This window comes from Corvus cornix, chromosome 2, assembly GCF_000738735.6.
Source record: "Corvus cornix cornix isolate S_Up_H32 chromosome 2, ASM73873v5, whole genome shotgun sequence".
Lineage (NCBI taxonomy): Eukaryota > Metazoa > Chordata > Aves > Passeriformes > Corvidae > Corvus > Corvus cornix.
In genome coordinates this window covers 142,723,687-142,751,682 of record NC_046333.1, presented here as the reverse complement: position 1 = coordinate 142,751,682, position 27,996 = coordinate 142,723,687, and the positions used below count along the sequence as shown (strand labels likewise).

The 27,996-nt window shown below is 44.4% G+C and overlaps 1 protein-coding gene and 1 long non-coding RNA gene across 2 annotated transcripts; one reads left to right on the top strand and one right to left on the bottom strand.

Annotated features, from left to right (window-relative positions):
* Window positions 1-46: 46 nt before the first annotated feature.
* KLHL38 (kelch like family member 38) lies at window positions 47-9,873 on the top strand. The gene is made up of 4 exons (XM_010404796.4): window positions 47-273; window positions 822-2,298; window positions 3,690-3,795; window positions 5,312-9,873. The coding sequence occupies exons 2-4, from the start codon at window positions 949-951 to the stop codon at window positions 5,596-5,598; spliced, it is 1,743 nt and encodes a 580-aa protein (XP_010403098.3). The 5' UTR covers window positions 47-273; window positions 822-948; the 3' UTR covers window positions 5,599-9,873.
* On the bottom strand, window positions 4,882-27,475 carry LOC109145369. Its single transcript, XR_002046701.3, has 3 exons — window positions 27,373-27,475; window positions 18,317-18,486; window positions 4,882-4,954 (listed from the first exon to the last, which is right to left on the bottom strand). It is a non-coding gene; the product is annotated as an uncharacterized LOC109145369 (long non-coding RNA).
* Window positions 27,476-27,996: the final 521 nt, after the last annotated feature.

Sequence of the window (27,996 nt, the reverse complement as noted above, 5' to 3'; positions counted from 1 at the left end):
CACATGTGATAAGAGCGCGGAGCCCGTGTGCGCCTATTCTTAGCGCTGGAATGTACACAATGCCCCGCGCCCGCCGCTCCTGCGCACAGCGCCCGGCAGCGGCAGCGCTGGCTGCGGCATAAACACGGCCAGAAATCACCCTCCATGAATCACCTACCTACTGAAAGAAACCTCCCGTGGGTTTATAGGTTTTTGTCCAGGCTCTAGCTGTGGAAAAACTCAGCAGAGAATAAACGACTGAGAGTAAGTGCATGCAGTGAAGGACAGCAGAAGGTAAACGTTTCTACCCTTCGGTTCCACTGCAGGTTGAGCAGTTAAGCCATGACCGTAGATACTCATCATATTGTTCTGCCTGGCACTTAATTTAGTCATTGTGTGTCTGATTAACATAAAAAAACCACAGCTAAGCAGAGTTAATAAATAACTTTTAATGCAGATTCCCAGTCTCTAGGGTTCCGTTCACCCTGCTGCAGAGTTCAGCTCTGCCAGATTTGCATTCTTTGAGAGTGACTAACCCTGGAGGAAAGAAGCACAAGCTACTAAACTGCTAATACTTTAAAATAGTGAATAAATGTCTAAGTGCGTTTATTCAACATGATTAAAATGGACAAACCAATTGCTTCAGCCATCCAGCTTTAATCCAAAATCAGTGAGATAACTTCAGTGCTTTTGCTTCTTGCCAGGGACACAGGCAGTGCTGACCTCAGAGCTGCAACCTATCTGATAATTTTATGAAAATTTTAAAGGGTCTTAGCGACCTTTTGGCTTCTTTATTATTTTCCCACTGTGCTTAACCCATGTTCCATTTTTATGTGTAATAGTGAACGGATATTTACAGCAACATCAAAGTCCCGATTTGTTCCCTTGGAGCTGGATATTTCAATAAAAGCTGCTAAGAATTTGGGTTTTTTCTGCCAAGTCCAGAATTCATCTCTCTCTTATTTTGCAATGGAAGAGGGATCCACTGAAGAGTTTCTCTTCAAAGACCAGGACTTCTCCTCTGAACTGCTGAGGCAGCTGAATGCTCTGCGGCAGAGCAGGATGCTAACTGATGTTACCCTCTGCTCTGGGGGCTTTGAAATCCCCTGCCACCGAAATGTGCTGGCTTCCAGCAGTCCATACTTCAAGGCAATGTTCTGTAACAACTTCAGGGAGAGTCACCAGCCTAAAGTCATTCTGAAGGGCATCAACGCTGATATTTTGGATCAGATTATCCTTTATGTTTACACAGGGGAGATTCTTATATCCACTGAGAACGTCTTGTGTCTCTTGGAGACTGCATCCATGCTGCAGTACACTAAGCTGTTTGAGGCCTGCTCTACCTACCTCCAAGACAAGCTGACTCCTGACAACTGTCTGAGCATGATCAGACTGGCAAAAGTCTTGAACTGCCAAAGCCTGAATAAGAAAGCCAAGGCTATGGCTTTGAAATGCTTTCCTGTGGTGGCCTCTTCTGAGGACCTGAAGGACCTCTGTCCCATGGAGCTCATTGATTACCTTGGGGATGATGAACTCTGTGGGGAGGAGGAGCAGGTCTTTGAGGCACTGATGGTCTGGATCCGTCATGACCTTCAGGCACGACAAGGCTACATCCAAGAGTTGTTCAAGAAGGTCCGACTTCAGTATGTCCATCCAACTTTCCTCTTCCATTTCATTGCTAATGACTCACTCGTTCAGTCCTCACCCACTTGCAGGAGCATCCTGGAGTCAGCCCGGAGACACATGTTTTCCTTGTACAGCACCAACACACCTGACATCAAACCCATGATGCATGTTCCTCGCAGGTACTCCAACCAAGAGTTCCTCATCATCATTGGTGGCAGGAAGGACAGCCAGCAGACAACAAGGGATGTCCTGCTATATGATGACAAGACAAACCAATGGCTGAGCCTGGCCAAACTTCCCATGCGCCTGTACAAAGCCTCTGCAGTGAGTTTACACAGCAATATTTTTGTGCTCGGAGGGATGCCTGTTAGCAATAAGAAAAGCCTGGTCAGTGGTAATATTTACATTTACTCCCTCAAACTCAATCAGTGGAGGTTGATTGAGCACATGTTAGTTCCACGTTACTCCCACAGAAGCCTGGCATATAAAAATTATATTTTATCATTCGGTGGAATTGGTGAAAACCAGGAAATCCTGAATTCTGTGGAAAGATATGATAGTGTCTACAACACCTGTGAGAGCATGGCAAACATGCCTGTTGCTGTTCTTCACCCTGCTGTTGCTGCCAAAGATCAGAGGGTTTACCTCTTTGGGGGAGAAGATATTATGCAAAACCCTGTTCGGCTTATCCAGGTAATGGTCAGTCCTGCTTGTTGTAGGCAATTTCTTCTAAGGTATTTATTCAGCAGTCCATCACCTCCATGAGGAAATCAAACCACTCAAAAAACTTCCTTTTGTGTTGCAGCAAGAGGCAGGACAAATAGATCCATGGCCTCAGGGAGCATTGCAGCTCTTCCATTTTCCCCTTCTGAATGTTTTTCAGGCAGCAGCCCTGAGGCACTGCTTTGGGTGTCAGTCAGCTCTGCCATTGCTGGGCACTAGGGCCAGGGTGGCTGCAATACCATGGCAGGCAGCAGCAGCTCCCCTGCCTGGCTTCATGCCTGTAGCCAATCTCACCAAAATCAGTGCTTTGCACTTGGCGCTGAGCTGGGGTCTCAGCCATGCACCTGCTCGCTCGCAGCAAACGCAAACGCTCGCAATCATTAGAGCGATTAGATACTCACTCATCAAAGGGCCAGAACTTAAACTGACAGTCATTTTGTGTAAACAGTTGTGTTAAAAATGTGGCTCCTGCCACATGTTGCTGGCTCTCCGCCTGCTTTCAGCCGTTACACTCTATTAGGAGAAAAAAATACATTAAATATTTTCTTATCTGATTTGATGCTTTAGCAACATTGTAACGTTTCTTTTTCCCATGACTATTTTTCACTGTTCGAGGTGCTTTAGCTAAGAAGGATCATTAAGGCTAAGATGGCAACCAGGACATGAGCAATGCTTTGTGGTTATAATGATACTTCATTATCAGGGGGAAGGAAGTGTATTTATCAGTTAGTGGGGAGATGCCCTGGCGATATTTGCTATATTAGGAAGCAGATAACATGACATAAAAGTTTGTGTCACCCAGATGCAGGTGATTTAATGATCATCATCTAGCAACTGCTCTTTTTCTCACATAAATCGATGACTTAGATACCACTCTTAAGTCCCTTTGCCAGTCTGAGTGCATACCAGCCACCAGAATAAATATAGCAGCTGGGCAAACATGGTGGCTGCCAGCAGAGCTAGGTGAAGTTGAGGTTTGTTTGCCCAGGAAATTGCTAAGGCTAATAAGGAATACACGGAATAAATGGAAAATGAAATGAACCAGCTTGGCCTTTGGGAGAACAAGTTACAGTGATTTAATGGCCACGCAAAGATTTAAAGCCAAGAAGCTTGCATATGGCAGATGCACTGCTTTAGTGCTTGTGCTAGCATCTCCTGAGCAGACAAGCTTGGGGAACCAGAATGCTTTCCAAGGGGACATATTAGGAAAAAAAGTGGGTACATTCTCAGATTTCCAGCAGTTTGAGCCAGAGGATTGTATTTATTAGGGCAAAATAAAGCCCAGAAGTTCCTCTGTAATTACAGATGTCAGATAAAATGCAATATAAACAGCTGTGTGAGTATCTTTATTTTTTCGTCAGGTTTACCATGTCTCCAGGAATACGTGGTTTCGTATGGAGACCAGAGTAGTGAAGAATGTCTGTGCACCAGCTGTCCTTATTGGAGACCAGATTATCATCGTAGGTGGTAAGGGCTCTGTTTCACCTTCCCTCTCCCTCCCCCTGCCCAGATCCTGTGCATTTTCACAGCCTTCCTGTTTGGAGGGCTCCCTCAAAAAGCACCTGGAGCTTTGGAAGGAAAGGAGGAGTGTGCCCACCCTCCATACACTTCTCTCATGGAGTCTCTTTGTGATTAAAGTAGAGATAGTTCTCCATGAGGCACTTTCTTACTCCAAGTAGCAAGACCTGGGTGGAGGAAACTGAGGAAAAGCCAATGCAAGTTACTGCTCTGCAGAAGGGAGGAAGCCAAGAGTATGGGGGTCCTGCGCCTCACCTGCTGACTCACAGCCTGGTCCTCCCTGTCTGCTCTTCTTGGAACAATAGAAAGCAGAGTTACCACAAGGCCGTGGATGGCTTTGTCAGGATGGGTGGGCTATAGGTCTATGATGTGTTGGTTGGTCTTTTAGCTGCCTCCTGGGGGTAATTGTGAAATGTCCCAAAAGGAGTGTGAAACATTTGGAAAGAGGAAACTTCTCAGTGTCTTTTTCAACCTGAGGACCAGCCTCTGCCCGTGGCAGTTGGGTGTATCATATCATTGATAATTTGGCACTCTACAGTCATTAATGCTGCTTCCCTGACCACAGACTGGCAGGAGGAAGCACGTGTTGAATTATTTAAGGAAAAATGAGACACATAGTGTCTGTAGCAAAGCAGAGGATTGAACCCAAACTGCACAGGACTTCAACATGGTGTCACCTCTCAGGGAGAGGCCACTGCTACCCTTTGCAGTGAGAACAGGGGAGAGCTGAGCCCAGAGGTCTGAGACTGTCAGGCTGCTATGTGGTAGACTGCCCTGACCTCAGACCGCACTCATGTTTTTCTACTTGCTACTCCTGGGTACCAAGCTTCCACACCTCCCCTGCTCCAGGGCAATGGCCCTTTTACCAGCCCTTACCTCTCAGCCGATACGAGGTTATATCACCCCTCAGAGGAAGAGCTGTCCACTGGGTCACTGGCATGGTGGCCAGCACAGATGTGGTGCTGAGGACTTTAGGAGTGGAGTGAGCACTGCTGGCACTATGCTGTTGCATACCCAGCTCCAGTCAGCAGACAGCTACAACTCCAACCCAACAAGGCCCATCCCATGTGCTGTTGGTTTCTGTATTTCCAAGTGAAGCTCTAGGAGTCTGTTTGGTAAAAAGAAATATTTTCAGATGTTTGAAGGCACCTGCAGGTAACTGCAAACTTCGACCGTGTTTGACAGGTTGATTGCCTGATCCAATGGGTTTTATGGTGTTAATTGAGCCTTGGCTGCCAGGGTGCTACGAGACAGGATGAAGACAAACAGTAAAGGAGGATAGACAGACAGGCATTCCTGTGACACATCATTGCCTCCTAGTTTAGATATCTTAATTCTTCCAAATTATGTACTAGTATAATAGGTTTTATTGAAGACCAGCAGGAAATATATTATTATTATTCTTTCTATTGGCCATAAGCACTTAATTCCCATCTGTCTCTTCCACCTCTGGCTTTGCATTCAGGGTACACCCGGAGAATAATTGCTTATGATACAAAAGGGAACAAGTTTGTTAAATGTGCAGACATGAAGGACAGACGAATGCATCATGGGGCCACTGTCATCAAGGACAAGCTGTATGTCACGGGAGGACGATGTCTCACCCCAGACAATGTCATCCAGGACCTGGATTCCTTGGACTGCTATGATCCAGAGACAGACACGTGGACACCAAAGGGAAAACTGCCACACAAACTCTTTGACCATGGGTGCCTTACACTCCAGTGTGTGCCCTGTTCTAACCTTCTCTAAATGACTTTTGGTACTTCCTTGATATTTTGTCCCTTTCTTCCCAGAAAGGAGCCACCTCACTCTGCAGAGAGCACATGGGGAATCTTCATGGGGTCATGCAAACTCCTGCCCTTGAAGGCACCAACGGCGTTAGTCCTTCCCAGACCCTGTGCCAGAAAGGTCATGAGCTTTGTGCTCACGCTGTATTCACCTGGCTGATATTGCATGTGGTGCTGCTGAGTCCAGTGTGGAGGCCTTACCCAGCATCTCAGGAGGAAACAGGAAAATGATACTGGGTAAGAACCCAGTGTGGGATTTGTCCTGGTACAGACTTTAAAATGAAAAGTGAAAAGGGATGCTGGTATCTCCAGGGAAAGTAAGATCTTTGTTGTCACACAAACTCAGCTGCCTGCCACAGCCCTTTGCTGCTCATTGCTGACCGAACTTTCCATTTCCAGTGATGGGAGTGTTTACAATAGGAAGCACCAAGCTCCAGTCTTGTAGCCAGCCCAGGAGCAGCTTCCTGAGTTCACTGTGGTAATCAGCTCATAAGAAATAAAAATTTAATGTTCCTAACAGCAAATTAGAAATTGGCTAAAGACTGATGCTTTGATCTGAACTCTCATATTGCAACAAGATACAGATTTGACTTCTCTGAGCTAACACTATTCCACAGTGCAGGGAAGATTTTTGTTCCATCTGCCTGCCCTCTGAAGGAGCAGGAGAAGACAGGATGGAAATTAAGATTGTCTGCATCTTCTTTTTCGAGGGATCTTGTTTTGCAGGGATCTTACCTTTCCTTTTGCATGAGGAATAGCAGTGGGGTTAGTTAGGATGACTTTGGCTGATGGAATTCCTGAAATCTGGAATAGCGGAGAGGACACATGGAGGAAAGGGGATGTAAAAGAGAAGAGGTATTTGGGAGGAACAGTTTCTTTTTCCCCTTCTCCTCTCTCCAAACCACTGGAAAAAAGCCCATGAGACAAAGCCAGTGACAGGAAGCCAGCTTTCCAAGAAGAGCAAGTCTAAATCTGCCACTTGGCAAAACAGCTCTGGCTCCACCAATATTTTTGTGGGGTTCTGCCACTAAGTGCATACTTTTAAAGGGAGGGGATTAATCATCAGACACTGAGCAGGCTGTGAACTGCTGTTAGGTCACTGGGCTTGGTAAGATTGCTCATATAGCAAGCAGCTTTACAGAGAGCATTGATGACCACCATCTGGAGAAAGGATGGCAGAAACAACACCTCTTTTCCTTCATATTTGAAAGAAAGTGGGACTTTTCAAAGACAGGACGGCATGAGGAAACCACACTCAACCTTTCTCTTCAAAAAGGCTGCACAGCTGTGTGGTCACAGGTCACCACCACATTGCAGAAAACCAGCTCCAGACACTAAGATGCCCTCCCATAAATGGAGCAGGAGTGTGACAGAAATAGTTAACAAAGTGGAAGGCTGAAAGGAAGTATTTGGTATCATCTGCTGGTTTAACAATGCAAAATAAAAGGGCTATTATTGTTTGCATGAGCTTTGTGTTCAGGAGTCCCCATTGTTCCCTCCCGTTGTTGATAAAGGGAATTGTTTTTGCACCAGTGGGTATTGCCAGGGTTTCCTTCTAAGAATCTGAGTAAACCTGCAAAAAATGAGTGGGAACTCAAACTCCTCTCCCAGCTCAGAAGCCTTTGGCTAGACTTCTCTTCTGTCTTTCAGTTTCTATCATCATCTCCTCCCTGTGCAAAGCAGAACTAAATCATGGCACTTGCCAAATTGAGCTGGAGCAGTGATTCATCCTGCTTCCTCACAGACCAGCTCCAGCTCTCTGGAGAAAGAAGCCTTGTCATGGCCAATTATGGAAAGTCTGCCCCAGGGAGATGTTTATTCCTAAGCCTGCAGTGCTGCCTTCCCAAACTCCTTCCTGTTGTGACCCCACTCAGCTCCAAGCTCCAGGAGACGCCAGTTGCTGCCATGCATTTTAGCTGACACGGATCCTTGCCAGGCTCGTGACTGTACCCAAAACTGAGGGAAAAAAAAGGTGACTTGAGAGCATAATCCCATGTTTGCAAAACACTGCCACAGTCATTGGTTTATGCTTGGAAGCAAACTTCTTTTTTTTAATTCCCGTATCATGTAACCAGTGATTTTTCTCTGTGTTCATGTGGGACCAAGCAGTATCTTGCACAGCTGTAGCTGGGCAGGAAATGGGGAGTGCAAAAAAGAGGCAGGGTTGCAGCAGAATTGACCATCTTTCCCCCATCTCTTGAGGAGTCCTCACTTCACCCCCAAATCCATGAAGATGCCAAGGGCTATGGCCAGCTCTGCTCTGGCTGCAACCCTGTGCTCCTTCCCTTCACAAACTTCTCACCTCATGCCCATAATTCAAGGAATTTGGGATTGCTGGGCAGTAAATTCAAAACCTGGTTTCTAATAGGCTTCTGTCTTGTGGTCAGTTTTGATACAAACTCTGACAAAGCTTCTGGGGCCCTTTGAAGAAGAAGGGTTGAAATCAGAAAACAGTGTTGAGCCTTTCCAAGACAGACAAGGGATAGCAAAGTTACTCAGTCACGGGTAGGGAGCAGCACACGCAGCTACAGGATGGGGTATGAAGCTCTGAGTGGGTGCTAGGGGGAGAGGGGATGTTGCTTTTCTAATCAAGGTGCTGACCGCCACCTGGCCCACCTAGACCAGTACCTAATACCATCCTCACTGCTTTACAGTTGTAAAAACACTGCTAGCAAAGGTTGGCCAAGGTACCTCTTTCTCCAGTGTCAGGAGGGGAATTTTCGTAGCAGGATCTGCAAGGTTTTCACTCCCTGATACACTTTTACATGCTTTTTCAGAGGTCTCATCATCTAAATATTCAAGTATTTGATTACTCATTTAGATGGGAATCTCCCATGGGAGAGCAGCAAGTTACTTCACAAATACAATGATGGCTCCATGAAAAGATGGGAATTTGTTGCTTTTCATTTAATAACCATGGAAGCCACAGAAAAGAGGATTTTTAAAAAGATTTGTTGATTGACAATCAACTTCTAGAAGGGTTGAGCACCTGCTGCATTTTGTCAAATCAGGGAATGCTCTAAAAGCTCTTCACCTCCAAGGCCGTATTCTCAGGTGTCCTGACAGCCACTAGATCATGGAGACCGTAGGACCACATGGCTGAAAGCAGCCTGCTCCACGGGACAGTGGGTTACCCAGTCCCTCATGGTACTTGTCCAAAACACTGAAAATCTCCCATGAGAGATGCTCTGGTCCTTCCCCAAGTAGCATACTTGAGGTGTTATTGGCCTCAGAGCTTTTAATACTATTTATCTTCTTTGCTGTACCTTCTGCCACAGAGATAAAGGGCTATTGATTAAGCTTTTAGATACCATATATTTTTTACATCTTTAAAGTTTATTAGGATGTTTCAAAGTCTGTAGACTAAACAAACACAGCCCTTTCAATCTTTCCTCATAAGTCATGTTTTCTAGACCTCTGATCATTTTTGTTGCTCTCCTCTGGACAATTTTCAGTTTCTTCGTTGGTGGTTTTTTATTTATTTAAATGCAGAACCATGGCTCAGCCTTGCAGTGCTGAGAAGGGCAGTAAACCCTTTCTGCATCTTACCTACAGCATTCCTAGTCTCAGAGCCCAGAAGGATTTTGCTTTTCACAGCAGCAGCACATTACTGACTGGGGTTCAGCTGTCCTCACAGTTAAGGAATGTTTGCAAGTTTGGGCAAGGTCACATGGAAAGACTGCAGGACATCCAGAATCTCCCAGGGTTATTCCCTAACTCCATCTTTGCTTTGGCTCATCAGAATTCCAAGTCAGAACCTGTTGAAAACAATGTCTCTCCATGGCTTCAACAAGGGGCTTGGGATCTGGCCCTAATTATTGTGTTCTCAGCTGGGTTCATCACTAATTCTATTAATTTTAACAGCAAATATTTAATGTCTAAGTCATTTTTTTTATACTAGGGGAAAAGTTTCAGGCCAAAAAAGAAAAGGAAGAGAGATTGCACTTTATTTTCAACTTTCTTCCCCTTGCCTTCCTGCAAACCCAGAGCTGAGTCCTGCTCTACAGGCAGCCTGTGGCGGCAGCTTTGCTTTGATCTCAGCAAAGAGTCGTAGGTTAAGCCTGTGTTTTTTCACTGTAACCGTTTATCAAACAATGCAGTCCTTTCCAAGAGCAGCCTTTTTCTTCTGCAGTAATATGTTTATAATTATAATGCATTTCCTGCTTCTTTTTGATTAAACACACCTGACAAAGTAGGAAAGATGTCAATGTATAAATAAATGGGCACACTGAGTTCATTGCTTTGTCAGTCCTCTTTTTCCAAATGCCAAGGAGTTCATTGCGAGGTGAATCCTCTAGCTGAGAAGGAAACAATTGGGTAGAGCATATATGAATAGCGTACAGGGTAATTTATCCCTGGCATTGTTCCTTAGCCTGACCTGAGAGCCATTAATAATTGACAGCAGCAAAAACAATCCCTTTTTAAAAATATAAACATCCATACTTTTTTTCCAGCTGCTTGATAGCTGCCCCCCAGAAGTTGAAGTCCTATTCCCCATGGCACAATGAGCATGAATTCCTCAGTGCAAGGTTGCACCAGCAAAGGAGCTGAGATCTGCTAATTAGTGAACTGCTAATAATGTTTTCAGTGGCTAAATCCAATGAGTTTGCCCACAGTGCAAATGAAGCAGAGTTCATATGGACAAACTGGTGTCTCGGGCTGCTGGTGCCACCAATGTCCACAAGGCTCCTCAGGGTTTGTGTTGGAGCCCTGAGAGATTGATCTGGCCTCTTCTGTTTATTGATGTTTCCAAAATAGTAGCAGAGCAGTGAGGAGCCCAACTGCTCTGTCACTCGGCAGGTCACCCACTGGCTCCAGCTGCCGCCTGTCACTTCTCTCCCCAGGGCTCTTTGTTTGCCTGCACTTCTTTCATGTTGCAAGAGCCCTTTCCCAGAAAAGCAAGCAGCAGCCCATCTTGAGCAGCCCTGGGCCAACAGGCACATGTGTCACGGCTGCTTTAAACACAAGGCATCCCCACAGCTGTTAGAGACTTTTGGCTTAAGAGTCAGGGGTGAGCCATGAGATAAAACATTGCTCGAGGTGGGAAAAGGTGGAAGAATCTGGTCCACTTCTTCATCTGGTGAGGAAGATGCTTGTAACCATCCTCCTCTATCTAATCTTCCCATGTCTAGTTCTCTGAAGTTTGTTTCTTGACCAGGCTGTGCCTTCTGATGTATAAGCAATGTCCCACCACCCCTCCCTGAAGCAGGCATGCTGGGACAAGGACAAAGGCATGTCTGCTTCCTCAGATCCCCCAGTGCCACATCTGTAATGACATCCCCTGAGTTTTGCCCTGATCTTGGCACATTGCTGAGTTTTCTCTTTGCTCTCGGATACCTTCCTGGGCTCTGCAGTTGCCCTGAACTGACATTTGGAAGTGGCAATGACCACCCAGAGCACCAGGATGTGACACCAAGGACCTTCAAGTCCAAATTTTCAAACTGATGGGATGCTTCTGGTCTGGAAAATCAGCCCAAATCAATCTGAGCCTCAGAGCAGAACCCTGGCACCTCTCTGTAAGACCTGGGGGACTGTAGGGGAATGTATTCAGCCCTGAGGAGCAGAGAACAAACTTCATGGAGAGTGCTGCAATGTCAAACTTGGCTACAAAGCTTCAGTGCTGGGAAAGGGCAGTGTTTTATCCAGATCAGCAGCAAGCCCTGGAATTAATAGGCTTGATTAAACCATTTTGATGTGCATGGTATGTGGAGATAAGGGCCCAGTTCCCTAGGGTTTCCAGTGAAAATTAGATGTTAACATAATAGTACGTGACATTCCCTGACAGGGGTAAGGAACACTGCTGGAAGACAAGAGACAAGTACAGACCAAGGGGGAAAAGAGGCACCTATTCAGAGAGCAAAGTTATCATGAACTTGCTGGATCTGTTTCAATGCTGAAATGACGTGGACCCTGGCACCAGGCAGATTGAAAGCAAGGGATCTATGCCTGCTTTGTGTTGTTATGACACATGTATTTCCCTGAAAATGACATTAAAGTGTACCAGAGGCTCAAGTATTTTTCTGTTTATCTATTCCCTGGGTAGGATCCTAGAGACAGCCTGAGCACTGCAGAATATGGCCTCTGTCAGGTAAACTTTGCCTCTGGCATGAGGGCCATCAGCAAATGTGAAATGGGAAGCCAGGGTGTCAGGGCATACACGACTATTGCCCACAGCCGCCTGGCAGGGCTGCATCCCTTGGAGACACACAAAGGGATGAGCCACAGGAGGACACTCCCCTGCCATGCACTGAGGTTTGCCAGAAAGGAAGCAGATGGCATAGGATGATTCCTCCCCATCGTATTGACCCTGCGTTCATCGTGTGCAGAAACAAGGAAAGGCTCCTCACCGCCCAGGCTGTGTCAACAGTGCCTCGATGTGTTTCAGGCCACATTTCAGCCCTGGCACTCCCTGGCAGTGGAACTTGCAGCTGAATTACCCATTAATTCACGGTGTGGACTAACCCATGTGTGTGCACATAGAGCCATGGCATCCCACAAAGACTCCCAGCAACTTAACTGAGTGCCAGCTCAAACCTTGACCAAGGAGGAAAGCAGAGAGGTCCTATGGGTGTTCTTCAAGATGCTGTGATATTTAATGGATAATTCAGACCTTTTTAAAAGAAGGAAGTCTTTGGGCTTGGTAGGTTCTGACTGAAGGCTTCTGGCTGAGAGATCCTTTTTAGAGCCTACAAGAGTTGCCTGCATATAATAACTTGGAGCAAATGTCAGTAAATAGAGCCTGTTTCTTCTTCCAGGGGGCTCTGGAAATTTTCTCAGGAGAAAAGTAGCAACATGCAGTGAAAGAAGTGGTGCAGGTAAACTGAACTAAAAATGGCAGGGAAGCCAAAAGCATGTTCACCTTTCTAACCTTGAGCATATGTTTTTTATGGCATGAAATGTGACATGCACAGTCAATCACGGATATCAAGCTGAGAGTCTGTTATTTGTGATGGCAGCATAAAGTACACAGGCCCTCACTCCAAAGGGCTAATGAGAAACTGGGAGCTGAGGACACAGATGGCCCTCAGAGCATCATCAGCTGGAGTTTCAAAGCATCCAGCTCATTCATTAGGCAAGAGTAACACCTTATGCCATAACCTGGATAACTGAAGTAGAAGTAAAGTAAAATAAAATAAAATAAAATAAAATAAAATAAAATAAAATTCAGCTCTTTCCTGTGCTCCCTGGTCCACAGAACAGCACACAAATATGATCAATCAAGTGCCAAGGCCCAGGACTTTCTGGAAACTTGGGCAAAACTGGCTGCACCAACCTCTTCTATCCCCAGGTGCCTCAAAGCCAGAAGGGAACCATTACCCTTCACCTAGGAGAAGAGGTTTTTCCCCTAATTTTCCATAGCAAGATTTTTCCCTTCCTCAGGAAAGGTAGCAGAAGGGTTGGGACAACTCTAGGAATAGGCACACATCTGGGAAATTGGATCCCTTATGCTTTTAAAAACAAGTGTTTGATAGAGTAAGGACAGAACACTCAGACAGCTCAGGGAACTCTGATTTCCAGGAACAAGCTATAAAAGCCATTTAGATTGTCTGAAAATACTTTGACATTTCCCTTTCATATTTCCAAAGCAATTTCAAAGGTAAGATAATAGGCAGTGCAGACCAGTCTTCCTAGGACTGCCACCAGTGAAGGGAAATGCAAGTGGGGAAATGATTACATGGATCAATAGGATTTTGCCTTTCTCATATTTGTTTGACTCTAGAACACATTTTCCTGTACTGATTTGTGGCTGGTCTACTGCAAATACATGGATTTTCATGTATGTACAACATACTGATTTGTGGCTGCAGGATGTTGGTGAGCTCAGCTTGATCAGGAGAAAATCCCTGCCCCGGTTTTAGTAGAAACCTTCAGACACACTGATACTGCCAGGCTCAGTGGGATATGGCACTTGCAAACAGCATGAGTCATTTGCCCTGGAGCTGTAAGAGCAGAGAAGATATGAAGATCTAGATCAAATTGGTGAATCTGCAGCATCTGACACAGTTTAAGAGGTTAAGCCTATTTATAGACAAATGAGGGTAATTTTCATAGCTGAAGGGATTGTATTTTTTTTTTCAATAAATTCATAATAAACCCTTGGGAGGAGAATACTGAGATCTGTACACAGATAACTCTTTGGAGATGAGAGGAAGTTTGTCCAAGACGAGGATGGAATTGAAGCAGTCTGTAACTCAAGACTGCATTATCCTCTCCCTGGATTAAGTTTTGCTTTCAGAACAGTACAAAGCATCCCTGTGGAGCCAGATCTTGATCTCCCTGCCTGGTGCATAGGTGGAACCCACACAAATACATTCAAAGGGGGAAACTGGGAGAGACAGAATGGATTTGCATCCACCAGGAAATAAATAGCTTCTTTTCAGAGGAATTTCTGTTATCACTTCTTCTCTTACTTCTTCTTTAGTCAAATATAATGTTTATTATTAAAAGGGGACAGCATTTTGCCCTTTTAGTGACATGAAATTAAGTAAACATTCTTGAACTGACAAATTGTAAACTACTAGCCTTACAGTTCTGTGGTAGATCACACCCCCTCTCATTCTGGTCATGTCATTTGCCTGTGGATTATGTCTTGCAGCAGAATCAGCTCAAAGCCTGCTTTGAATTGTGCCTAAATTCTGGCTCCAGGAAACCCTCTTGGTTATCAGTAATGGCAAAAATGAGAGTTAGTTTGCTAGTGAGTAGCAGCAGTGCAGTTACGTGGCATCACCAGTAAGTGAGAAAGGATGGGACTTGCTGAGTGATTGTGGGTAAAACATTGTTTCTTTCATGTCTCCAATGCCACGTCATTAAAATAACGATACCAACCCCATAAGGGCATTTCAAATGAATCTGCTAAAGCCTAAAAAAGCAATGCCTTTTGTGAATTGCCAAAGATTGCTTTTGTACAATCTTTCTGCAGCTACTTGCTCTTTAGGAAGTAACCACACCTTATAGAAACACTGCTCTTATATTAATATAATTATGATCTTAAATGAATGGGCAATCATCTGGATAAGCACAAAGACTTATGAAAAGAATATGGGACTGATTTTCACTAAGGTTACCCACCCTCCTCAAAAAAAAAACAAAAAACAACCCACAAGGAAAGATAAATAGGGCTGAAGTGATGAAGTTAGCCCCCATCTCCTTTTCCTAAAATAGAGGTATTTTAACACTGCTTTCCATAGACATCAAGGATGTATTGACTATGGACTTAAAGACCCATGAGAAAAGCAGGACCTTATGAAGAGGACACAAACACCAGCAGGATTTGCAGGTGGATTGGGCCCATGGACTAGTGATGCTTTCACTTCAGCAAAGGCTCTCTTGCTTGGAGGCAATCTCCCAAGTAAGCTTGAAGATTTGAAAATCATCCCTTTGAGGTCATCTGAAATATTTTACTAAATTCAGGATAATGATGTAAGGATGTATGGAGCACTCCATGCACTCAATTAATTCCCAAGTCTTCAGTTTCAAATCATGCCAAAACATAGCATTTCTGTAATATGCATTTCTACATCCCAAGTCTGTAGAACCAGGTCCTTGCTTGTCTTCCTGGAAAAATCAAATTTCTCTGTTCTTTCAATATTTTTACACCAGCCTTTCTGAGATGCCTTTTTGTAACATCCCCTCAGCATCTGTTTTATTTTAAAAGGGTAAAAATGCATTGAAGTCTCACACATTCTTGCTACTCTCAAGGTTCTCCAGTTATGTTATTTATATTAATCCATACCCTTTTTTGTTAGGTTTTGGGTTTGGTTTTTTTTTTTTTAGTTTAAATTTCATATACTCAGTGGCAAGGACAGAGACCTACAGGGTGTGTTGTTTTTAAAACCATTTTATTTTGTCTGCTCTGTGATGAAAACATCTCTGCAAATGTAGGATTGCAAGGATGTTTGGGCACCTGCCATCACTCTATTAACTTTAAGCTGATCCTAGGAACTGGCAGTACTTGACTATCCGGTTCCCAAGTAGCATTTGTGAACTGAAGGAGTCCTTCAATCTTGTCTTCCAAGTATGATTCCTTGGGTGCCTGCACTCACCATCTGTCTTGGTAAGCTCAACTCATCCTGAAATCTTACAGTTAACATGAGACATCTTCATTCTTTGGCCTCTGCATGTGTGTCTCAGTACAAAAGAGGACATGGTGTGAAGATGCCCAAGCTGGCAACCCAGGAGACTCAACAGCATAAACTTCGTCAGCACTTGTGCAAGTCAGAGTTCCTACTTTATGCCCTGCAGCTTGGTCTGGCAGTAGATGGGTCAAATGCTTCAAAGCAGCCTTGTAGCATTGGTTAAGTCTCCCAGGACTAGCACAGGGCTCCCTGGATCTTCTAGTTTTTCACACCTTCCCAAAAGCAGCTCCACTCAGTGTGCTTCAAGCAAGGCTAGCAAATCAATCAGCTGCCTTTGAAAACTCTAGCCTTGGTCTTTGTGACCAGATCCCCTTGATAGCAGCACTGCCTGGAGTGAGCAAAGAGCTTTTCTTGTTTTCCTCAGTCAGAATTTAAGCAAACTTTTGCTGACCTCTTCATTTTGGCTATTTGATTTCAATGGGAAATGGACTGCACAGGGAACTTGGACCTCAGGCCTTGTATATTTTCTCTAATATTTTTTTATGTTCACTAAAAAACATTTACTAATATATTAAGCTAATGTTTCTCTACAGAGGGTCACACACAGTTCAGCATGCATCTTTCATCCAAAGATTTCTCCAGGTCTCTAGTGTTAAGTTTTTCTAAACAGGTCAGCTATTTACTTGCTGTTACTGAAGGGAACAAGCAGAGTCCTTCTAGCTGACATCTAAAATAATGAAAGGAAAACCATATGTAAACCATACTTTCTGGAAATAAACTAACCCTTCTACATTTACAGGGTCGGGGGAGTACGAGTGACCCCACATATCCCCATGTGACTGCCCAAGTTTCTACATAGCAGGAGAAAACAGGTCACACAGATGTAGTTACAGAAGTTGAAATGGGGATGCAGGGAAGATGAGGAAACACTGCCAGATTTAGAGTAACAGGTGGTTCCTCTGTGGCATCCACAAAGAACGAGTGGTGCTGGGTGCTGAGTGCAACCTCTGCCGAGACGCCTGCACAACACGGGGTGGAAAAGTGTCTGCAGGGATGGGCCACCATGGAAAATAAACAGAGGAACTGGCACATATAGCATCAGCCCTTTCCTATAATTGGTCCTGCAAGGAACTTTGGAGAAACCTGACCCTGTGATAAAGACTGTACCTTAGGGCTTTGGAAAAATGGGACTTAGGCACCTGCTGCCCAGACTATGTCTGACTATCAACAAACAGCTTGGCCACGATGCATGGATCCCAGCGAGTGCTTAAATACCTTCACAGACGTGGGTGTTGCTGTCTCAGTTCTCCTGTTTCCTTTCCATGCTGAGCAGAAAATAGCTGGTCTCTACTTCGCATGTTGGAGAAGACAAACGCACTCTGCTGTGTCAAATGCTATTTGAAATGAGGTTTGTATCTTAGGGGCCCACTCCACTCAGAAGAAATAACCCATTCCCATTTCCAGCCCAGCAGATGCACCTCATGTGACCCTGCAAGTTTCTGCCCAGCAGAGGACAGGTCACATAGAGACAGTGACAGAAATCCAAGCAGAGATCTGTGATATGGAGATTATCAAGCCCCAGCAGCTAGGGGAGTGAACTCACAGCAGTCAAGAAGAAAACAGTTAGCTCAAGGTTTGAAACACAGTCTCTGGGGAAGCTCAGAAAAACTTCCCATAGGCATTTCAGTGTCTCATATGGACACTGAGCTGGGTTCCCCACCATTCTACCCCTCCTGTGAGCACTGGCATGTAAAGTAAACATGAAATGCTATAGTCATCATTTACCTCCAATTAATGTTCTTAATCCTGTCCAAGAGAAAGAAGATCTGTATTTTAACATCCTAAGCTTACAAGATTACACTGCTGCCATGTGCCCAGGGTTTTCAAAAGGTGCAGCCAGACCCTCCCTAGTCCCACTGACCTTTTCCCATTGATGACTAACATCAGGCCTGCCTGTACGAGCAGAGACCAAACTAGTGCAGAGTGGCAGTTCCTTGGCAGGGACTTTGTTCACTTTCTGTGCCGCATTTAATAACTTTGGGTGGCACTTATTGGAATACATTTTCCAGCAAGTGGCATGCCAAAGCTTTGATGAAATCAGGCCTTCTGTCTGATGTCAATCACCTACCCTTTGCCAGTTCAAAAGTGCTATCCAGGCTGGAAAGGCAAGTCCTAAGGAGTGCTTCAGCCCAGAACACACAGCTAAACCTGGCCTAGCAATATGCTGTAGTAAAAAGAAGTCATAGTCCACAGCCTTCAACCTGTTCTTCTACACTTTGTGTTGAACTACAGACTCACCAAACTACTGGAGGTACTTCCAAGTGTCTTCCTATCTGTTTTATGGGAAATCTTTCATGGACACTGGAGCTGGAATGTGCGCAGGCATGGGTATCTACTGCAGGCATGGGTATCTACTGAGGGGCATCCAACCTGAAGTGCATCCACCACCTTATTTTGCAGACATTACATAGTCTTTACAATAGATTGACCCAAACAGCTGATTACAAAAATGTGAAAATATGTTATGGTGTGGGCAAAGCTGAGTTTCAGATTATGGCCCAAGGCTATCCTTGCTAAATATGCAAGAGTAGACATTGTTCTCACCTTAGATTAGGTTATACTTTCAGTTCTTGTTGTTCCCTAGTGTCAATAGGACGTATGTTCTCTGGCATCTGCATCAGACCCCTTTGCACCAGTCCCCGATGGCTGCAGAGCTGCAAATTCTGCTTGTGGGTGGTGACTTTGCCTCCTGATCTTTTGTTTTCAAAATGCAGCTGCAGAGGAGAGGAACACGGCATCATTATTGCTATGAAAGGTCTTTTCATCCCCTGTGGTTTCCGGGTTAGAGCTGTGTTGGCTGAGGATTCCTCCCCCAGGGTGGAGGAGTAATGGAAACACAGCCTAAAACAGGATCAGGAGGGAGATGTGAAAATGAGCACAAATTTACAGTGTATGAGTCAGTGCCACAAGGAATCTCTATCCCATAAGTCAAGATCACACCTCCTCTTGGTACAGCAGAGCTGTTCCCACACAAGGAGAAAGCATCCTGTGGTGTTCAGCATCTTAAAAAGGACTTATGTCCTGACTGAAAGTTTAATAGTGGGAAAATATTTTCAGGTCAGTAAAATTGCAATTTCAGAGAAAGGTAAGAAAAGCAAGCATGAGAAGCTGCATTCATTAGCTGCTGTAAAATAATATACACCAGGCACTGAGGCCAAATCCTCTGCATCTGCAAATCAACAAAGCCTCACTGATGCTAAACTGATGCTGAACTGATTAGTCCTGCCGATGAGCTGGCCTTTGTCATCAAAACCAGTTCTTGTTCTGTAAGGGGTCCCTCATAGGTTATTATATTTTAAAATTGTCATTAACAGCCTCACTTCAGATTGTTCAGAGGAATCAAACTATGGCTCTAGCCCAAGGAGTAGGCAACATGGGCTGAGAAATACCCAAAACAACAGGTCCACTGTTGAGTGTCTCCAGACTCCCTGGCCCTATAAATCCACAGTCCGTGGCAGACTGGGGCTGTCGGTGGCTGGAGCTCCACTCTGAGCCTGTGGGTTCTCCAAGGCAGATACCAAGTCCTTCAGAGTTGGAAGAATTTGTCCCCCAAGGAAAGAGCCAAGGCCCAACAGAGAAAGACCTTCTCCTTTTAGGTAAGTGTGAACAGGGCAAAGCAGAGTGAAGCCCTAAGAGCAGGACCAGGATTGAGCCCAGGCAGGATTAGGAGGTTGACACTCAAGGCAGCCATGAGGCAGACTAGACAAGCTGCAGTCTGCTCTGAGCTAAAGGTCCAAGGGACTGGCACAACTGCGGTGAAGAAGCACTGTAAAAAGAGTTATTTCTATTGCTGTGTATGTCTTGAGGACCAAACACTTAACTGAAGCAGAAATGGGGTGTAAGAGGGCAGGTCAGAGCAGAGAAACAGTGGGTGGGACAGCTGGTGGGACTGCTACATAGACCTGACCACTGGGCCATCCATCCCGACATCCTGCTTGACACCCACCCATGGCTTCTCCGATGGGCCACACCAGTGGCCAGAGAGCAGCCTCATGCCGCACTGCCTGCTCACCTGTCACATGCAGGCAGAGCAATGCACTGGCTGTGCAGCAACAGTGCCGAGCCTGCCCCCAGGCAACCTCGAAGCCCAGGGAGGCACCTCGCATTCTTCTGCCATGAAGCTGCTCGTCCGGCCGAACCCAGCTGCCTGCCTCAACCCTCCCACCAGCAGCTCTCCTGGGACGTGCAGGAGGAGCTCTTCCAGGAGAGAAGGTGCTCACAGAGGTGGTGGACAGGTGGTGTCATTCCCCATCTGTGGGCAGATGGTTTTGGGACAACTGCTTCCAAGGAATTGCAAGATGAGGATGACTCATGCTCAAGCATCTACCAGCCTGGGAGACACCCCAAGAAACCCAGGACAGGGGAGCCCCAGGACTCAGCCCAGGACAGCAGCCTGGACCATACCTGTGCCCTTGGCACCCACTTCCCAACCAGTTCCTCACAGATGTCCATGAAGATGTGCACTTGCACAGGCAGAGGGGACACTTGTCACCCCCTGGATCAGTAGGACATGGCCAAAGGCAGGCCCTGAGCCACAGAGTATCCACTCTCCACGTCTCCTGTTCTGGGGGGGCTGTGGCACTGTATTATGAAAGCCTGTGTGTAATTTCTCAAGTAGCTGGTCTTTGCTGCACTCAGTTTATAAGTGCAATGCCTTTTTTCCTATTCGTTGGACTGAAAAAATGCTGCTGGCAGGTTCAGGATGTTCCCAAATAAAAATCATGTTTCCAAGGGCATATGAACATCTTCCTCTCTTCCATGAATTTACATGGCTAGAACCTGGTGAACTGCTCACAAGGCACTAGGAGGAGCAGGATCGGGTCATCCTCTGGAATCCATCCTGGCTTATTTGAAAGCAGATGCTGTTTCAAATACAAACTGCTGAGTAGAAGATGCCATTTGTCACTCTTGGGAGCAGATCTTCACTGTTGAGGCCCCCATCTGATTTGCACTAGATTGCCTCATAATGTGCAGGTGATTTATGCTATTCTTCAACTATGAATTATATTTACATCCACTCTACGGTCTCTTTATATTGCTAAAGTGTAGTAATGTGACCATAGGGTAAGTGATAGTGATAATTTGTCTACAAGAAGAAATTCATCAGAATAAATGTGTGCATGAAGAAGAATCTTTTTTATCTTGGAAAATATTCTGTCTGGTTTCCTCATGTGAAAAAAACCATTCACAACACAGATTTGATCTGCAGGCGTTGTTTCCCGTGACCCAAACATCACAGATATGTGCTACATCTTCCTCTGAAATGGGGTCAGAAATTATGAATCTCTTCTGTAACTAACATAATTTTTATTCAGCGTATTTATCCAAAGATCCCAATCAGAGAGTAAAAAAGCAATCTAAATTGTGAATGAGGATAAATTTGTCATGCTTGCTTTTTTTTCATTTGCTTTTCCAGCATCTGGAGAACATATCTCTTCCTATTCTAAGCTATTTTTCCAGGGTGATTTTACTTACAGTCAAAAATGAGCATTGTGAAACCAACTGTTAAATTTAGATCTTCAGGCTGTTTTCATCAGAACAAAAACACAGGGATTTGTAGCTGTCAGCTTCCCTAAAACTAATTCATACAGAATGACCAAATCCTGAGCTCAGTTAACTTAAGGTGGTTTCTTGTGATACTGGAGACATAGGCATGAAACCAAGGTGTCTTTGGACCTTAGGATGGGGGATCTTTTGACTATTTCAGGAATGACCAGACTGGGAGAGGTAGCTGGGAGAGAGCCACTTCAGTGGTTTCTCACTGCTAGCTTCCTGCTGAAACTTTTGAAAGAGGAAAACAACATTTCTGGTTTCTCATTTTTCTTTCTATTTTAGGATATTACTTTGGCTACAGTTGAAGCTTTCTGGCTTTGAGAGCCAAATTCTACCATTAGATCAGCAGGGCATTTTATCTGTGAGGGAATGAAAAATGTCTGGAACATATAATAGAGGACCAGCAGGATTCTTCTGTACTCCAAATACTGGTCCCAGTCAATCTGTGCCAGTTTTGTACTGGGCATAATGTTATATCTTCTTTGAGAGGGGAAAGTTCTAGTGCTACCTGCACCAGTAAAACACACACCATGTTTGCCTGTAATAGGGGCTAAGCCCTCCCATGAACTGTCTGATGGCTTTTACGACCAGATTGCTTAATATGCTAAATTACAGACAATTACCTTATTATTCTGGATTGAGTATTTTTGACCACATGTCAGGGAGATGACTGCTGTATATAAAACAATGCCTCTGAAGTTCACAGCAGTGTTTTCTGAGAAAAGATGTCCTTCTGGTTCACTGGTAAAAGCAATGTCTTTCCAGAAGAACAAATCAACCAGTTATTAGATAAGCTCCTGCTTTCAAAACTGCACTTTAGTCTTGGAATTTAGTCCAAGAACTACATTCTAGGCCAAAAATCTGGTATCTGCCACTTGAGTTTTTGTCCTACTCTGTTAGTCCAGCAAACCAGAAGAATGGTCTGACTGGTACAGTTTACTTGCAGGAATCAGTTGCACCCCTTAAAACTTTTATGTGCAGACTCATTTTCTTGTTGTTTTGAATGTCCTTTACATCAGGTTAGTTTGTCCCAGCCCTATAGGTCATGTCTGTGTGGCTTTTTTAGGGAAAAAACCTACAGCTTGCTACCAGACTGACTGCTGCTGATAGCCTGTACAGGATAAAGTAAATTAAAACCGTGAATGTAGTTGTTCAGAAAATTAGGTTTACATGCAAAGAGGCATAATTCCAATGCTACCTTTTAGTATCCCTGTTAAACATTATGGAACCTGTTGTTAATGCATTCTATGCTGCCAACTGTATGAGCCATTTCACTGGTTAGGACCAAAATCCCCAGGAAGCACCGGAGTTGTCCTCACAGAGAAGGAAAATGATATGTTATGAGAGTTATTGATGCTGGTGCACCACAGAAGACTTTCAGTGGCTCAGAAGAACAGCCCATAGAAAAGGATAGAAAAGCAGAGAAACAAAACCCCTGCTTCCTGGGGCACACTGAGGTAACATCACAATAGTAGCAACCTCAGTGTTTCTAAACCCAGAGGTTCCCTGGAAAACAGGAACTTAATGAAAAATGTCATACAGTTGAATTTAACCTTTTCCTGGTGGAAATGTTGCAGCCAGACATTTTGCCTGCTGAGAGAATGCCCCTTTTCCTTTTTCCTTTCTATTGTTAATGATGGAAACATTTAGGCACATTGTATAGACAGCACATAGGCTACAGATGGAGGAAAGAGAAAATCTGGGAGATGATGTCCTCTTCTGCCCTTTGTGATACCCGTGCCTGGGGAACAGGGGGATATTTTTGGAATATTATTTTAAAAAGCAGGGAGGGGCTATCAGGTTTCGTTTCATCTGTTGGTTCTGATCTGTGGTGCCAATCATGCTACAATTTTAAATTACAAAATTAAGTCCTATGTGGCGAGGAGCAAAAAAAAAAGAGACAATGCCCTTCTTCACAGCTGCGGTGTACCTGTGGTGATCTGTGCTTTCACCACTAAGCCCACATTACTGCAATTACTCTCTGCCCCGGACTTACTGATGTGAAGCCTATTATGTTGGCTTAGTCAGACAGATCAGTGCAGGAATGCTCTGCTCTCCATACCTCAGCCCCTGCCAGGACAGAAAATGGGTTCCCCTTTCTAGAGGGACTGTAGTTTTTCTAACACAAAATGGCAAAAAAATGGCAAAAATTCATGGCATAATTGACATCATCTAAATCCTCAAGTCTTTATCCAAGGCTCCCTCAGGAAGATCCATCCAAACCCCATACACCTCAGTAAAGAAGGATCAACACAGAGCACAAATTACCCCCCACGCATTCCCCTCCTCTCTGGGAATAGCATCCATCTGTGCTTTGCATTTTGTCCCTTCTTTACAGGCTACAAATCTTTCAGCCATTTTGGTTTTACACCAACTTCTGCTGAAACAGCTGATGATTGTACAGCGTGACCACGTGGGGAAGATGGCCCAGAGATGCACAGAGCATATCTGTTTACATCCAGATAAGGCTGGGTATTGGGATGGAGAATGGCTTTGAAGGTCCATCAAGATAAGGGAGTTGAGTGGTATCCCGAGTTGACTTTTCTTGAGAAATACATTTGACTGTAAACTTGCACAAATCCCAGTGCTGCGGAAGGGTGAAAAGGGATCAACTGTTCTCATGGTATCAGACATTCTTTAAGCTTTCAGCTACAGTGAAACCACACCAGAAGATAAGGTGGCTTCCTATTCTGATGACATGAATGCTTTGGGGCTGATCTTGGGTCTGAAGATTTTAAGTTGAATTTACCTTGCCTTTCTTTCTTCAACTTAAATGCTCTGTTCCAAAGACAGCAAGGAGGCTTGCTCCAAAGACATTGTGAAATTAGTTTTATGGGAAAAGTAATACATTTACATTCTGGCTTGCAGGGTTGTATATTGTCTACACTGCTACAATGATCTAATTTAGCTGGAGGAGTTAGACTCCAAAATGATGACAAAGGCTGTTTCTGCACAGACTAAACAGTTAACAGTTTTGTACAAGGTAAGCAGCAGTGCCTGGGAACAGGGGGAAAAAACTGGGTTCAAGCAGCTTAAGGTAGCTGTCTTGTGATGTATCTTTGCATATCAAATCACTCAGAGAGATCTGAAACTTCAGCTGTTTAATCAGCTGTCACCTCTTCAAGGTTTCCTAATTCTCCTACGCTACACACACTGCCTTGGATGACACGTATTTTCCACAGACACATGACAAGAGCTCCATCAGGGCCCGTGTGTCTGTCATGACCCTCCCACACCAGAGCTAATGTCCTTCCCGTGATGGATATCAATATATACATACATGCAACACATCCCCGTCCAGAAAAGTTTTCCAGGCTTTTTCTCCATTAAGCTAACCTCAGTTGTATTATCTGAAATTATTTTTGCTGCAGTTCTTGCCAGATATTCAACCAAAAGATGAATGCTATAAGCAATTACATGAACTTCATGTTCAATGGAATAGCTGATCATTGAACTTGGATCCAGAAGCATTTCCCCTCCCCGTGCTCCAGTTGGTGAACTTACAGTGGTCATGCTTTAAAAATCAGCATACACTGCACAGTGCTCAGCACCCTCCAATACATTGCACAATATCTTCTGGGAAATCTTTTTTCTTGACCACCAACTCTGCCTCCAGGCAGCTGAGTTGGTGGAAGAGGATGGCAGCCATCAGCAAAAACCCTCATTTGAACCACCACAGAGTTTCAAGCTAGAGTACTCTTTAGGGACACACAAATTTAAGATCAAAACGTGCTGCAGTGATATCAGTGGGAAAGATGCCAACAGCAGCTGCAGATGCCAAATTAGCTGTTCTGCAGCAGAAGAGGACACTGTTTTGCACTCTCAGATACAGATACTGTGTCCCACCTAGCCTGGGCAAATGCCTGGTGAGCTAGAGCAGGAGAACCTTAAAAGCAAACTTACAAGGACTCACCTTTTTTGATACAATATGTGTAGGAAATCACATTAGAGAATATAGCTCTGAAAAAAAGCAACTCCTGCTTCCAGGAACCTGTAACCTAAAGAATAAGCTGGGACAGACTCAGTTGATAAATTTGTTCTTGAAGTTAATTCCTGAAATTTAAGAATTTCTTGCCTGTGAGCTGAGTCAGGATAACTGTCCTAAGAGCTGACTTCTGACTCCAGTTGAACCAAGGTAATCTGACCAAGTGGGAGGTCTACACCAGCACTATGCAGCTGGTGCATACAAGAAGCACAGCATTCCTCCAGCTCTCCTTGTGCCCAGGGACTTGTTAAAGCCAGGCAATTTTGCATCTTGGCTATCATAAAACAGAAGAAAAGTCCTCTCCTGGTCCAGGTGATGCATTTTGGGTCAGAGGAACAAAATTTTCTCCTCAACTGGCCTTTAATTGTAATGTGGAAGCTCACATATCTTACCATGAGCCAAGAAAGAATGACAGGTAACTTTTTTCCCTTTAGGATTGATTTGCAGTGGCTGGGTAGAGCATCTAACTGCTTCTGCAGAGCTCAGAGGCTCTTACTGTGCAGCAGCTCTTGCCAATAAAAAACCAAAATCAATGTTCCAGCTATGCAGGTGGCCTGTTTGGACTTCTGAATTATGAACCCACTGAGTTTGCTGAGTTATTCAGAGTCCCGCAGTCCTGTATCACAATTTTATTATGGCTAGGATTAATAATTTTTTCCGTCAAGCCATCCTATGTGAACCCCTGCAGAATATAAAGGGGCCTTTTGTGACCTTGAAGTATTATCATGGCTTATTCCTCAACCTTTGTGAAAGGAATCTGTGACACTAAAAAAATGCTTCTTCCCATCACTCAAGTGTTGAGATGAGCAACTCAGCATGAAGCTGTATAATTCTAGCAAGAGACAGAAGTTGTCTTCTGAATGGGAAGACTCTCAAAGCAGCAGGTCTTTTTATTTCCTGCAGTTTTAATGATATTTTCAAATTTAAAAAACAAGCCACTCAATATGTATTTATAAAGGTAGATCTGGTACTACTTAGATCTTCCTTCTATTTTCGAGGGAGAAGACTGCCTCTTTCTCAGCTAAGTCTTGGAAAAGATTTTGCAGCCAAATAAATACTTAGCCTGAATTCATTCCTCCTGTTGCAGGTATCAGTGTTGTGCCCTTTCTTTGCAGCTAACAGCTCTGGCCTGATGAAAAACGTCTTGCAGAGAATCTCTCTTGGGCTACCTCTGGGTTGCCTCCCCTTTTCCAGCGTCTTCTAGGAGCTGGGTTCCCATTGCGTGCAGAAAAATGAAGAGCTCTCAAAAATGCAGTAGGCACCCATCATCATTTCAGCACAGTGTGTGCTGAAAAATCCATCCTTGTAATAACAGTGATGCTGCTGTGACTACTTGGCACTTTTCTCTGCAAATCCACTTGCTTCCTGGAAAAATCAGGCACGCTCAACTCCATGCCTGGCCAAGAAAGTCCAGATGCTTTATTGCTTCATTCTCATGCTGTGTTTAGATTTTTAATGCTTTCATGTGAAAACACGTGGGAACCCTAAGTTGATACTCTATTTATTTCTTCTGTAAAGTCACTTCTTGTTGCGAGAGTTAAAGGTTACAAGGAGTGAATGGCTGTTGACTCCAGGGGTTACTCTTACAAAGCAAACCAACACTGATTTTTATTTCTGTTTGTCTGACACTTGCAGAACACTACACACCATGTAAACATCACAAGGCACTGAAGGGGAAGTTAAAAGAAAGGGTTGACCACTACAGTTATGTCTGCACACAGCACAAAGAAGAACAAAATAAGTATTTAAAACTGTTGTTGCTGAGCCATAAAGTCTTTGCCTCTACTGGAGTAATACCAAGTCTGAGAGAGATGAAGCCAAAGACCATAAGTTATGTCTTCAGGGCCTACTGGAAGGGGAAAACTCAGATGTGTAGTGGGCCTTCAGCAGGAGGTCTGATAAGAAAAGTTCAGTTTTCATGCAATTGTTCATAAAAAAAGAAAAGTGTTATTAAAATATCTTATTGTATATATTCAGATTAAGAGTGCTGGCATTAAGGTTGCCTGTGGGCAGTGATAGGCAGAGCAAGGGAAAGGAGGCAGCCTAGTATGATGTCTCCTACCTGCTCCTCTGAAAGGTCCTGGGCATGAGAGGTGGCAGCTGTGCCCTTCTAAGCACGGCCGAGTAGTGAAGGGAAGAGTCTGTCACCTGTTCCAGGACACCTAGATCCCCGCAGTCCTGGTTCTCAAAATTATGCATAAGCTTCTTCATAACAAAAAGGCCTGATACACTGGCATCTTTCCCTGAGACTGCCAGTGCCAAGTATTCAAGGACCACTATGTAGCCTTAAAAAACAAAATATTCCTATTTGATTGTCTACTTAACCAAAACACGGGGTAATTTGCATTTTCTGAGTCATGGGAGCATGCTTGGAAGTTACTTTGTATCTTCTCTGCAGTTGTCAGGGCTCCAAATGTGCATTCTGGATTTAAACTGAAAACTGAGCTTCTCACCCCAAAACTATGCTCCAGATATTGGTGCTGTCAAGAGAAAGCCAGCTATCCCAAGGCTTACGATAAAAATCAGGAAGCCAGCAACTCTCCTTCCAGCAAAGCATTCTTTGTGGCTACGAATAGCCAGCTGAATCTCAGCTATGTGGCTTTAGAGACAGAAATTAGTACCCTCAGCTGCACAACAAACATTAACTATATCAACTCAAGAAGGTGACTCCACCAGTGTCCCTGGT

Bases quoted from the DNA above. Each gene is read 5' to 3' on its own strand.
- KLHL38 (XM_010404796.4), top strand. From the start codon at position 949: ATGGAAGAGGGATCCACTGAAGAGTTTCTCTTCAAAGACCAGGACTTC. The intron at 2,299-3,689 runs GTAATGGTCAGT...TTTTTTCGTCAG, and splicing joins ACCCTGTTCGGCTTATCCAG to GTTTACCATGTCTCCAGGAA. The intron at 3,796-5,311 runs GTAAGGGCTCTG...CTTTGCATTCAG, and splicing joins CCAGATTATCATCGTAGGTG to GGTACACCCGGAGAATAATT.